Here is a 14,895-nt window from a genome sequence, read left to right on the forward strand (position 1 = left end):
ACACAAGTACGAGAATAGCTCTAGGTCTGAGTGCGATCTTGCTGGTGGCGGCCCACTGCTTGCAGGGCATTCACTGCTCTACAGCAGTGATTCACACAGGTCTCATTTCCAACTTCCTAGTCCCTATTTATTTATTAGAGTCTACCTTAGACTTCCTCTTCTGTCGGGCTTTGCTTTGATATTCCTATTAATATGTTAATTCATCATTTCCAGTGTTGATAGGTGTGTTTTTTACTGGCCACGTCTCCTTCGACCTCCGACCTCTCTTGAAAGACTTTTTGCAGCAATTTAAGCTGCATCCAGGATTTGAATTTCCTCTGGGTGTTTTAAAGGCTTTGAAAGTTAGAATATGAAAGTGCATTAAACATTGTGAAGATTCAGTGGGTTCCACCACACTGATGGGATAGTTTGGAAGAGCGTAGATTAATTTGTGTTGGCCATGGGAAGTTTTGGGGGACTGCAGTCAATTTCACAAGCACTAAATATGCAAGTGGAGAAGTGCAGGTACTCGCTGTCAGATGTGACCTGTTTCCTGCTAAAAGTGCTGGGATTTACTTTTACACGAGTGTTGTACTACAGAACCTGACAAAACCTGTCCTTTCAAAACATGGATGGCAGAACAATACCGTAGGGAGTAGAAATCAGTGACCATGTATGACAATATACACATTAAACAATGCTGTGAGGTGTAAGAAAATCCCACTAATTTCAAAGAGAATCTCATGAATACCTACATAGCAAAGGTGTGTGCAGCTAGGCAGGCCAAGGCATCATGCTTTGTGCGTCCTGTGGAACACGGGTCTAATTCCTAATTCCAAACTCAGGGTAGTATTTGAACTCCAATCCCAGTATACATGGAGCCTGGATTCCTTTGTGAGGTTAGGAGCAGGTCGACATGTTTGTAGAGAGACACTGTGTAAGATGGCCTGTGCATGAATGTTTTATTGTCCACATGGCGCCCTTTGCTGCTGATGCAGGCGGCGCTTGATGAGCAGTTTAGCTTGGACTCTGCTCCTGTTCGTTTGAGTGCAGAAGTGCAGAGTCCTCCCCGCTTATTGCATTAAACCATCACCAGCACCGCGTCTGCACGTGTATCCACTTTCATCTGAGAAGATCTTGTAGCTTCTGATTTATGTAACATTTTCCACAAAGCATAAATTATGGGTAATGTATGTCTAGACTGTGCTAGTAAGCAGTTCCCAATAGTAACCAGTAATCCGTACCCTTTTCACCCTGGTGCAGAGGCTGACGTACGAGGAGAAGATGGCCCGACGGCTTCTAGGCGCTGACAGCGCTGCCTCTGTCTTCAATGTGCAGAACCAGGAGCCGGAAGAGGAGGCGGGAACACAGGTGCGTGAGTGGCAATGTCATCCTTACTGTTTCTTACATTATTCCCAGGAGGGAACAGAGCATACACAGAGGGGCATGGCAGGCAGGGAGCAATCCACCAGCCTGTACCAGAACTGCAAATAATAGGACAAGATGCTGTGACTGCTTCTTTTAATTCACACTGCTCCAGGGGTACAGATCAACCCATGCAGGTGCGGCTGCTTTAATCAAAACCCTTCCCACCTTCTCTCCAAACCATCTCTCTGCTGTCTTCTAATTATAATCTGCTGGAAAGACAAAAGGTAAAGAACCACATGTTTGTGAGATGAGAACGTTTTGGACAGTTGGATTGGCAGATCAGTTTCCATTGTCTAGGGGGTTTTGGACAGCACTGTGTACATGTGAAGTTGCCACACTGTCCTGAAAAGAGGTAAATAGGCCTTGGCTGGTATATAACCTTCACCACATAATCTGTTAATTGCTGTCAATGCAGAAATCCTCAAACAAGCCAACTATGCATCAAAGGAATTCATTAATAACACTAACTTGTTTTTGTTTAGTGCTTAACGCACCCTTATGCTGTTTGTAAGCACTGTAAATAACAGATTTTACTGTCACCTATTTTATGCTGCTCAGTTTACCAACCTTGTAAGGATGGAAGGCTGAGACTGACTAGTCAGTATTTTAACTTGTAACTTTCACATCACTGCATTTGATCCATCCTGCCAACTGAGTGATATATGAAATCTGCACTCAGGTGAGACATAGAATCTACAGATAAAGATGGTTAAAATGTGCCTTTTTCAGACATATCTAGAAGGCCTATAGTCAGAAACACATCTGTTTTGGTTCTTTCTCTTTCGTGATTTTGTGAAGATGACGACAATGTGTTTAGAAATAGCAGGCTACTCAGCCACTTCTCCATATAACATAATTGAGTTCTTTCCTTCACCATTTACATTTGTTAGGTACCACATTAGTCTCACCTGTCTCCATTTTGTTTAAAACATAAGTTTTAAGATAAACCCTTCTTTGGCCTTTCTTTTAAGCTAGTAAGAAATGTAAGCAGAATTTGTGGCCCTTCACCACTCAAATTCAATCAATTGTTGGCTGAACTTACGTCGTCTAGATCTTACTCGTAATAGCCCATCCTCCCTCTGCCAGAATGACACGGTTGACTTAGGCAGGGTCAAAATCTACAACTGGACCAAAAACAGATTGAAGTAAAGATGTGGTACTGGAGTGTGGGGTTTTGGATTCAGGTTTGAAAAGTCCACACTTTAGCCCCCGATTTCAATGTCACTTTTTCCATTATAAATAGAAAAATAACCCCAGGGCACTACATTAATTTGCCATGATGAAGCTTGGGTAAGGTATTAAACAGTAACATATATTGTCTTTATCACCAAAGAAAACAACAAAAACGATGTTAATTTCACACCTCAATGAATATGTGATACTTGAGTTTGGTACCTACAAGAATCTGGAGTCATCTGTATAACAAAGTGCCACTTGGCTGTTCACATGACGGCCAGCCTGCTTATATGTTTACAAGCCTATATGTACATTTCAGTAGCTACCATAAACATATGATTCTGTTGCCACCTCACAGATACTATACCCTAACTCTACTGAAACACCTCTGCAGGCAACCTACATGGAAGCTTCAATACGATTTCACGATTCCATAGCCATTCTATACATATTATATCCACGCAGCTCCTATGCTTCTATAGACACTATATCCTTTGATAGCCACCCTGCATGCTGCTTCCATAGGTACTGTAAACGTTTGATTCCATAGCCATCCTACGCATATTATAACCACTGTACTCAGACACATCTGCAGCGACCCTACTTCTATCCTTCTATTTTACCTCAGCTAAATGTATTATTCTGCGATTCCATAGCCATCCTACACATATTGTGTCCACCCTACTCATACACTCCACTCATCCACCCTAGTCATTGCCTTCTATAGCCACCCTGCCTGTATGATTTCATAGCTACCGTAAACATTTCATTCCATAGGTATTCTACACATATTATATTCACTCTATTCATACACTTGCACAGCCACCCCACTCATATCCTTCAATACCCATCCTACATGTATGCTTCCATAGCTACCTTAAACATAGGCTTCCACAGCCACCCTCTAAGTATACTGCCATATCTACCCTACTCATACACTTCCACAGCCACCCTCTAAGTATGCTGCCATATCTACCCTACTCATACACTTCCACAGCCATCCTCTAAGTATGCTGCCATATCCACTCTACTCATACACTTCCACAGCCACCCTCTAAGTATGCTACCATATCCACCCTACTCATACACTTCCATAACCACCCAAAACGTATGCTACCACAGCCACTCTACTCATACACTTCCACAGCCACCCTCCAAGTATGCTGCCATATCCACCCTACTCATACACTTCCACAGCCACCCTCCAAGTATGCTGCCATATCCACCCTACTCATACACTTCCATAGCCACCTCCAAGTATGCTGCCATATCCACCCTTCTCGTACACTTCCATAGCCACCCTCCAAGTATGCTGCCATATCCACCCTACTCATACACTTCCATAGCCACCCTTCAAGTATGCTTCCATATCCACCCTTCTCATACACTTCCATAGCCACCCTCCAAGTATGCTGCCATATCCATCCTACTCATACACTTCCACAGACACCCACCAAGTATGCTGCCATATCCACCCTACTCATACACTTCCATAGCCACACAACAAGTATGCTACCACATCCACCCTACTCATACACTCCCATAGCCACCCTCCAAGTATGCTGCCATATCCACCATACTCATACACTTCCATAGCCACCCTCCAAGTATGATGCCATATCCACCCTACTCATACACTTCCACAGCCACCCTCCAAATATGCTGCCACATTCACCCTACTCATACACTTTCATAGCCACCCTCCAAGTATGCTGCCATATCCACCCTACTCATACACTTCCATAGCCACCCTCCAAGTATGCTGCCACAACCACCCTACTCATACACTTCCATAGCCACCCTCCAAGTATGCTGCCATATCCACCCTACTCATACACTTCCATAGCCACCCTCCAAGTATGCTGCCATATCCACCCTACTCATACACTTCCATAGCCACCCTCCAAGTATGCTGCCATATCCACCCTGCTCATACACATCCATAACCACCCAACAAGTATGCTGCCATATCCACCCTACGCATACACTTCCATAGCCACACAACAAGTATGCTACCACAGCCACCCTACTCATACACTTCCATAACAACCCAACATGTATGCTACCATATCCACCCTACTCATACACTTCCATAGCCACACAAGTATGCTACAACAGCCACCCTACTCATACACCTCCATAACAACCTAACAAGTACGCTACCATAGCCACCTTACACATACACTTCCATAGCCACCCGACAAGTATGCTGCCACAACCACCCTACTCATACACTTCCATAACAACCCAACAAGTATGCTACCACAGCCACCCTACTCATACACTTCCATAGCCACACAACAAGTATGCTACCACAGCCACCCTACTCATACACTTCCATAGCCACACAACAAGTATGCTACCACAGCCACCCTACTCATACACTTCCATAGCCACACAACAAGTATGCTACCATAGCCACCCTACTCATACACTTCCATAACAACCTAACAAGTATGCTACCATAGCCACCCTACTCCTACACTACCATTGCCACCCTACTTGATAACAATTTCATGTTTCACTGACAATGGACTAGTTAAAGGTAAAACAAATGTTCTGGGTATCTTGCTTTGCCGTTTTCTGAAGCACATCTTTTCCCTCCTGTTTCCCTCATGTCATGCCTCTTTTTGCTCGTACCTTAATCATGTATTCGTTATTCCCACCATATCTCAAACCAGAAATGTCAGAATTCTCTTATTTTCTGTCATCCTTCATCTCTTTTTTTCTGCCTTTACAGGAAGTTGCCTCTGTCGATGTTCCCCTAGACAGCCCTCTTGACAACCAAAAGGTTAACGCTTTCTTCTTTCTGCTTTGTCTGTCTCTTGTATTTCAGTTTGTGCAATGCTCGCGTTCCTCTGCTCTTTACCTGTCCTCCTTGTTACCTACTTACGCAGCACGGCTTAGTTAGGGTTGATCAAAGGTATCATAGTGTACATCACATAAAGGGTCTTAGGATGAAAATTGGAATGGTTTTGGGTAATGCATGGGCCTGCTTTTGTAATTCGATTGATCACTGATTGTCTGACATTGATAGCACGACGTATTCATTATTTTGTGAATTGTCACTTTTAAAGCTCTAAAGGCTTCGGCAACTCCATGGGCATTTAAAAAAAATGTTATTAAAGGATGCAAGGCCAGCAAGAAGGGGGTATGCACAGTATGGGTCACATTTAGTAAATGTTGTGAAGTTCAGCTGCCATGCTCATGGGTCTTCATAGTGGTAAGTAAATAGATGCTATTGTTTGTGTCGCACAAAACTGTTAGTAAATTTGGACCCTCGTGACTTAGCCACATTTTCATTATATGTGGTCAGCATGTCCATTTATTATAAACAACACCAGATACCATATATGTCAAAGAACAACTGCCATCACCACTTTGTGAAACCTACTATGCTAACCAATATTGTCAATTATGTATGCCAATATCATTAAATATGTATGACATAAACAATATATGGTTATTGATAGAGCTGAATCATATTGGAATATAGAGACAGTGTAACAAACAGCTTTCTATGATGATAAGACATGAAATGTCATCTTAAACCATAGATGTCAATCTACATTTGTACCAGTGACCATATAGCAAAGGAAACCACCATTGTGTCCAAAATGACCACCCTTATACCTAGGATGCCAATAAAGTTATTCAAGGCATTGCACCTGTATGCTGGTGAGGGTTTCCATACTGCAGGGAAAGCATCCATTTGTGTGGGTATCTGGAGTGAATGCACTAACAGCCCCTGTCATTCCACAACCAGACGGTGAATCCGCAAGTAGGCAGAGGCACACAGGATGGTTAAATAAGAAAATGCCCACTTTCTAAAAGTGGCATTTCCAAACACACAACTTAAAAAACACTTTTACTAAATGGTGTGTTATTAAATTCTGAGTTCAGAGAGCCCAAACTCCAAATCTAAAATGTTACAAGGCAGCTCCAATGATAGCTTATGGGAGACAAAGTCCTTGCAATAGTGAAAACAAAATATACAGTATTTCACTATCCGGACATGTAAAACACACAAGTACATGTCCTACCTTTCACATACACTGCACCCTGGCCATGGGGGTACATTGGACCTACCTTAGGGGTGCATTACATGTAAGAAAAGGGAAAGGTAGGGCCTGGGAAGTGGGTGCACTTGCCAGGTCGACATTGCACTTGCAGATGCTGCAGTGGCAAGTCTGAGACACATTTGAAAGCTTACTTGTGTGGGTAGCACAATCAGTGCTGCAGGCCCACTAGTAGCATTTGATTTACAGACCCTGGGCACACACAGTGCACTCTACTAGGAACTAGCCAGTAAATCAAAAATGCCAATCAAGGAGAACCTAACAGAATTACAATTTAGACAGGGAGCACTTGCACTTTGGCACTGATCAGCAGTGGCAAAGTGCCCAGAGTACCTAAACAAGCAAAAACGAAATCCATCACATAGTTGAAAATACAGGGGGTTGAAGCAAAATGTCAGGGGAAACTGCACCAAGGATACCAGGTCTAACAGTCACTATATGACAAGGGTGGCCTCAGTTGTCTGGGGCGGCTGTCAGGTGTGCAATTGGCACCCGATTTCCAGTGTCACACCTCAGAATTGATCCAAATTGTGTATCACTTAATCCATTCGGAGTGCAGTGCACAAACCAGCCTTTCACACATCATCATTGCCCCTGTGCCTCACAAATTTTGGCAGGTTTTACCTAGTTTATATCAGGAGCATTAGCACTATAATCAGGAGCAAATTGCATTTGATTTGTAAACCCTTTTCAGGCAAGAATGAGATAGCTCTAGCGTCATAATCTGGGTCCAACACAGTGGGAATAATACAGTACACAGTGAGAATGCGTTACACAATGGAAGAATGTGATACACAGTGAAAGAATGCAATACAAGGTGGAAGAATGCATACAAGGTGGAAGAATAGGGTACACAATTGAAGATTTTGTTATACAGTGAAAGAATATGGTACACAGTGGAAGAATGTGATACACAGTGGAAGAGTGTGGTACACAGTGGAAGAATGCAGTACAAGGTCGAAGAATGTGGTACACAGTGGATGAATGCGGTTCAAGGTGGAAAAATGTGGTAGAAGGTAGAAGAATGTGTTACACAATGGTAGAGTGTGGTAAACAGTGGAGTAATGCGATACACAGTGGACAATGTGGAACACAGTTGGAGAATGTGATACACGGTGGAAAATGTGGTACGCATTGGAAGAATGTGGTACGCATTGGAAGAATGTGGTACACAGTGGAAGAATTTGATACACAGTGGAAGAGTGTGGTACACAGTGGAAGAATGCAGTACAAGGTAGAAGAATGTGGTACACAGTGGAAGAATGCGGATCAAGGTGGAAAAATGTGGTACAAGGTAGAAGAATGTGTTATACAATGGAAGAATGTGGTACGCAGTGGAAGAATGTGATACACAGTGGAAGAATGTGGTACACAGTGGAAGAATGTGATACACAGTGGACAATGTGGAACACAGTTGAAGAATGTGATACACAGTGGAAAATGTGGTACGCATTGGAAGAATGTGGTACACAGTGGAAGAATATGATACACAGTGGAGAATCTAGTACACAGTGGAAGAAAGTGGTACAAGGTGGAAGAATGTGTAACACAACGGAAAATGTGATACACAGTGGAAGAATGTGGTACACAGTGAAAAATGTGGTACAAGGTGGAAGAATGCGGTACATAGTGGAAGAATGTAGTAGTGGTGCATGAATGTGGTACACCTTGGAAGAATGCGGTACACTGTCGTGTACAACCTTCAGACAAGGATCCGTTGAAGTCACTTTCATATCAGTATTCAATGAGTAGCTCAATAATGCACTAAAACACACAGGGAAAGGCGTCTCCCACATGTATGGAAGCCAACAATACACCCACGCTTCACGGGACACAGAGAGTGATATTCATCTTGTTTTTATTTAAATGCTTGCTTCCTGGTCTGTGAGGAATGTTTGTTTTGGTTTCCAGGTACAGCCACATAAATAATGGGTGTAGTTAAATCATAAAATACATCAAGTTAATTTTCACTGACCTATATCCTGAATGCACTTCCATTGCTGGCAACGATCTACTGATAGAACTCTTTAATCTCAAGAAAGTTTATACCGGAAATATAATTTTGGTAATTCATTTTATGTGTTATTTACTTCAGTTTGCAGAAAGTACCTCTCCTTCCCATCTATTATCCAATATAACTCCATCTGACAGATTTAAAAGCATAAACGCTCCTTAAGCTTAAAGAAATATTTCCCAATTTGCTCAGAGGCCTAGACTTCTCAGGACAAAATGAAACCTGGATGCATGCCAACATCAGTGATTGCTAAGTTACGCATTATCAAAATACACAACAAAACTAATACCAGAGTATCTTATTTTTAGGATTAATGCACGCCTTGAGCTGGACAGAGCTGTCTCTACTCTGGCAGTAATCCTGACAGTGGTTTGATTAACTGAAACTGTTCTGGCAGGGTACCAGTGCAACATCTGATTGCTGCCACCCTGGCTCATGGCAGGGGCCGCTGCCGGCAGGCCGAGTGTTCTGCTGCAGACGTGGTACAAGGCATAGAGCATCTTCTGGCACAGAGTGATGGGTGGGAAGCAGGGGCCGTGCCCGAAGACGTCACCAGTGCACAGCATCTATCCCCTCGGTGCTTGCCAGATTCATTTCAGCACCCAGGAGAAAAGGCCCATCCTCATCCAGTCTTTGCCACATATAGGTCCCAATGCGCTCTTCACCGCGGAGACTTGTCTCAGTGCCTCAGTTAGTGGTGGGGGTTGGTAGCATTTAATTGCATGAAAGGAGTAGCTGAAGTGAGGGTGGCATGATTATGTTTCACTTCACCAAAGGTGTGAGCTAGTGGCTGCTGTGCTCTGTTGATTCGCGTGAGGGTTATCTGGTGTGTGTGGATGTGGTCTGATTCCCAAAGCGGGGCCCCTCTACAAAACATATCTTTTGCTGTCATGCAGTGACCTGTGAAAGGTAAAGTGTAGTTCTGGATGTTTGTAATGTTAAACATGTTGGACATGCACGATTATTTATTCATCATATATCAGCTTCCATGTTGAATTCTTTAATGGCCCATTACCAGTATACCAGGTCTAAGAGTGTCGCCATTGTAGTTTCTTTAAAACGATAGCAGTCCTACTGAGATCTGCTGGTGGTGCCACATAAAAGTGTAGCAGCATGCAGAGATGTGCTAATTCTGCAGCATTAAGAGAACGTCACCACTGCTGAGAAGTGCTTGGATTTTCACATTAATTGTACAACAGCAGCAGCATATGTGTCGGTTCTTAAAAGTATAGCAGCTGTGGCGGAGGTGCTGCTACTGTCAATTAATGGTCTAACAATCCTGCTCTGGAGAGCTGGAATAACCAACTAATGCTGTAGTATCCCCGCCTGCTGTGAAACGTGGGTATTATTATATCAAATATGAGGCAGGCCATTGATAGATCTGAGTACTAATTTGGAGAGTTCCTGGAGGCCATTATTTCTATTTCCACCACTTTTTTTTTATCACATAACAAATCAATCAATCAGGGAACTGTAAGCGCGCTACTCACCCGTGAGGGTCTCAAGGCGCTGAGGAGGGGGGTCCGCAGATCTGTTTAGCCGAAGAGCCAGGTCTTGAGCAGGGCTGGACTGGGAATAGTGCTCGGCTGCCCCCCCCACCCACCCATCCCATCCCCCACCCCCACTTGAGGGGGTTGGAGGTGCCGCCGAGCTCTTTGCCGGGGCCGGTTTTCGTCCGATTTTGGTACAGGGCCGATTTTGCAACTATGCTGCAAAAACGGCCCTGTAACAAAAACGGCCCTGTAACAAAAACGGTCCCCAGGGGCCCAAAACCGGCCTCCGCTCGTGCGGCGCACCGGGGGATTGCCCAGTGCCTGCTATGGCCAGTTCGGCCTTGGTCTTGAGGGTATTCCTGAAAGTGTTCAGGAACAAAAAAGATCCTTGTTAGATTGCTGACACTCCCTTAGTGTTTAGTCACTTGTAGTACAGTTTTATGGAAGTCAATGAAGTTTTCTGGTGACGAGGCACGGATTGATGCTGTTTGATGTGTGCATCCGTTGGGGTGTGAAAGGCACCACTCACACTGATCCCACCTTTCGTGTTACGCAGGAGTACAAAGTCTCCAGCTTCGAACAGAGGTTGATCAGCGAAATCGAGTACCGCCTTGAACGAACCCCCGCGGAAGAGTCGGACGATGAGGTGCAGCACCAAGATGAGCCGATTGATAACGGGGTGGCCCCTCAGTTTGAGGTGAAGCTAAAGCATTACAAAATCTTCGAGGGCATGCCAGTCACATTCACAAGCAAGGTGTCCGGGAATCCAAAGGCAAAGGTGAGCAGGGGAAACCTCCCCACAGTTTGAAGACATGCTACTGGTGGGCGACATGCACAATGTTGGGAGTAATATTACACTTGCTTGTATTTTTTGGGCTTCTTTGGACATACCTGTAAGCATATTATTTTTATGTTCGTATATTATCACCTTGTAGGCACTTCACATCGCTTTGGTATGCTGATGTAAGTACTATGCATAGGGTTAGTATGTTCCTTAGGATGAGATAGTGGATGTCCCGGTTAAAATAAGTACCATGTGTCACACTGGGGCTAGTGGTGGGGGTAGCAGTTTCCAGAACGAGAAGGACTCCCTGTGTGATATTTTCTGTGGCAGTGATGTAGACGGTAATGGTTTTATCATTGACCAGGGGTAAAAGGAGGCTGGGAGAAGCCCTCAATAATGAAGAGAGGAGAAGGTAGGGAAGGTTTAAGTAGAGGTCAGTCCAAGGCTGACCAGGATGGGTCGTACTTTCTGCTAATTATCCATTATATGTGGTATCAACTTGTAATTAAACTATTATCTTTAAGAGGCACTCTGGGAATGCTTCGATAAGACATAAAGCCCACAATGTGAGGAGAGATGCCTCTCTATAGTACATTTTCTGAGTTTTTATGGACTCTGAAGTGAGGACTGTATCTACAAATGACACCTTCAGTCTGAAGGGTCCTGTCCAGTTACTAGGAAGGACAGTCTGCATCGCCCACAAGTCATCTTCTACGCTTTGTTTCTGGATCTCGTTCAATAGTGCTAGAAGGTGATGTCATCTAGGGGTTGGGCAACGTTTCTGAAAGAGTAACCACTATGGGGAGGGGAGATACCAGGATTTTGTGCTATTTGGGCACGTCTTACACATCTCTCGTTTTCAGCTCCAAACCCTGACCATGTCACTCTAGCAGGGCTCATAGACAATACCACCAGGGATAGTGTATTTGTGCCATAGTGCCCCATCTGTTATGTAATTCTGAAGCAATTGTCATTGGGAATCAAAGAGTTTCCACATTTGCATTTTAGAAATATGGTTCTGGGATAAAGAGTTGCTCCCTAACATGATTTAAATGGATTGTCAAACATCAGAACTCCTTCCAAGTGCCACCTCTGTCCTACTTTCCCTACCAGCCGAACGGTACTGCCCTTGAAGTAGTGCTAACGCGGGATTACTGGTTACTAATTATCTTACCAAATCCCATTTCCTGTCGACTGAATCGTTGGTACCTGTCTTGAGTAAAAGGTAATCTCACAATAAAAAATCAATTTAAGAACTTACACCACTCTAAATGACCACTGACCAAAATTAAGTTTTAAAGATTTAATATAAAGTCAAAGATAACTGAAGATACAAACTTCTCAAAATGAGATTCAAAAGGTATATCGGTATCACTATGAACATGAACTTCTTGAATAGTCTGAGTCTGAAGAACAAAATAATAAGTACAAGCTCTAACAACATGAGCGTTGCCAAAATGAATACAAGTTGCAACCTCAAAGTCATTACAGAAAGAAAAATTAAGGTTAGTCTGTCCCTACCCTACACTAAATGACATCCCTACTTAGCAAGATCTTAACCCTCTAGGTGTCAGCCGTGGTGATTTCCTAAGAAGATCACGCACTTCTCTTTGTCTCTTCTCAGATAATGGGTCTCTCCTGATCAGCCTATCTGCCTACCCATCCGCTTCCTTAGGCTCCCAAAATCATCTGCTCTGCTCTCCTCCCGGGTCACTTTCCCTAATACCACATCACATTTCCAATAGAAACGCCCCTTGGGACGCCCCTCACGTGGTACATCTTTCCGCGGCAAACTCCATGATGGTACTCTTTTTTTTTTTTTTTTTTTTTTTTTTTTTGAGTTCAACCTGCTTTATTGGAGTATACAGAATATGATACACAGCTTGGTTCGCCTACAACCCGGAGGCCGGCAGCAAAATTTACGAACAGTACACAGCCCAGTAGCCGGCATCCCGGGGGCCCGGCGGCGTATAAAAAAGACTTACATGATACTGATTCAGCAGTCCGGGGAGTAGGACAAGCAAAGGATGAGCAGCAGTTGAACAGGGTTTTGTGGTCAAAAAAGATGAGGTTCCTCACCTTAATATTGGTAGTTAAAAAACAAGAACCCAAAACTTCCCAACTCAGATTAGAACTACGAGGCCGATTGCGACTGTACTAAAGTGCAAATAATGAGTGGTGCAGCAAGGTGGGTCAGGCAGACCGTAGCCCATGGCGGAAATGATGTCTGGGTATGCTATCCTAGTGTGGCAGAAGCTTGCAAAGGTGCGTCCCACGGACGTAAAGCAGACAACGGGGTATCACCTAGTAAGATCGTGAAACGGGCTGTAGATGCAGAAAGGAGAGAATAGTCATGTCCAAAGTGGAGGGGGGGGGTGTGGGTCAGGCCACGCCTGGGCGGCCTAGTTCGTGCAGGACACTGCAGGGGCATGAGAGCGGGTGTGGACGGAGAGAGTCAGATGTCGCAGGAGGAGGCAAGGGGCTGCGATCCAAGAGGGACAGCAGAACGCTGAGGGGGGGGAGGCAGGTCGTCTGAGCGTGCATCGCCGTCCGGGCGCGTGAGCAGATAATGCGTTAGAGGCTCCCAGATATCCCTGGGCCTGCAGGAGAGAGGCACCAGTTCGGCAAACGTGGTGTGCTGATCTTGGCAATATGTCAAATCTGTGAGCCAGTCCTTAAACTTAGGGGCTCTGCCTCTGCCCCAGCGGCAAGCAACACGTCGCTTGGCTAAGAGCAAGGCGGTGTCAACAAATTTACGGCATCCTTTAGGTATCTGCATCGTATAACCGAGTATGGCAACCAAGGGGTCAGCGGGAACCGCCTCACCCACCATCTCCGCAATAGCCCCCACAATCAACTGCCAATAATGAGCAACCTGAGGACAGTCCCATGCCAGGTGCAGGAAATCAGCGTGGTCAGCACGGCAGCGGTCACAGCGGTCGCTGTCAGCCAAACCAAACCTGTATTTCCGAGCCGGAGTATAATATATTCTCTGAAGGAATTTGTAGTGAATGATTTTCAATCTGCTGCTAGCAGATACACGAGAGGTGAGCGTGCAGCAGTATTTCCACTGCTCATCAGTAATGTCGATGGCAAGCTCATCCGACCAGCGCAACCTAGCACTAGATTCCGGCTCAGGGGCAGCTACGCGGATTTGGCGGTAAAGACCGGAGACCAAATGGGTCCCATCTTGTGACCCCAGCAGGAAGTGCAGTGGCGCTAGGGTATCAGGTTCATTGGGATAATCAGGCAAGATGTCCCGCATCCCCGCACGCAACCGAATGTAGTAAAAGAGTTCAAGGCAGGTGCGCGACTGCGCCTTGAAAAACACTTCTTCAGTCTTGAAACTACCCTCATGGAACAGGTCGCCCCAACAGGCAATGAGTAATTTGTCACACAGGTGACGGAAACCACGTTCCGACAAGAGAGACAGTTGTGGGTGGTAAGAAAGCGGCAATTTAGGAGAGTAGGGAAGTGAGCATGACAGGTGTTTAGCAATGCGGCGCCATGCGTCCAACGTGCAGGAAACCGAGGTGTTCGCAGTGGTAATGGAAGTCTCGGGACAGTACAGTAGGCCATTGAGCGGTATAGGGTGTACGATCCAGTCCTCTACCGCTACGTGCGGCATGAAAGGGGTTGGAGCTATCCAATGGTAGGCAAAGTGTGCCTGTGCACATTGGTAGTAAGTTTCGAAATCAGGGACGTCAAAGCCACCTCTATCGTAGGGGAGGGTCAGCGTTGACCATTTTAAGCGGGGGGATTTGCCACCCCAGAAAAGCCTGCGCAGTTCCGTGCGAAGCGTTCTAAAGAAAAAAGCGCCAGGGTAATAGGGGATATTAAGGAATAGATACAGGAAGCGAGGTAAGATCACCATTTTAATGAGTGAGGCTCTACCCGCCATGGAGAGTGGCAGAGTGATCCACCTGTCTACTGAAGCAGCTA

The 14,895-nt window shown here is 44.9% G+C and overlaps 1 protein-coding gene across 8 annotated transcripts in view; it reads left to right on the forward strand.

Annotated features, from left to right (window-relative positions):
• Positions 1–14,895, forward strand: part of PALLD (palladin, cytoskeletal associated protein) — a 1,062,357-nt gene that overhangs the window by 955,248 nt on the left and 92,214 nt on the right. For 5 of the 8 annotated variants that reach the window (XM_078677030.1, XM_078677035.1, XM_078677034.1 and 2 more), the window contains 2 exons: positions 1,243–1,350; positions 10,726–10,947. In XM_078677030.1, coding sequence (XP_078533156.1) covers positions 1,243–1,350; positions 10,726–10,947 — 330 coding nt within the window. Of the gene's footprint in view, positions 1–1,242; positions 1,351–5,323; positions 5,375–10,725; positions 10,948–14,895 lie in introns of all 8 variants that reach the window. The other 3 variants (XM_078677029.1, XM_078677031.1, XM_078677033.1) reach the window with 1 other exon arrangement.

This window comes from Lissotriton helveticus, chromosome 2_1 (assembly GCF_964261635.1).
Source record: "Lissotriton helveticus chromosome 2_1, aLisHel1.1, whole genome shotgun sequence".
NCBI lineage: Eukaryota > Metazoa > Chordata > Amphibia > Caudata > Salamandridae > Lissotriton > Lissotriton helveticus.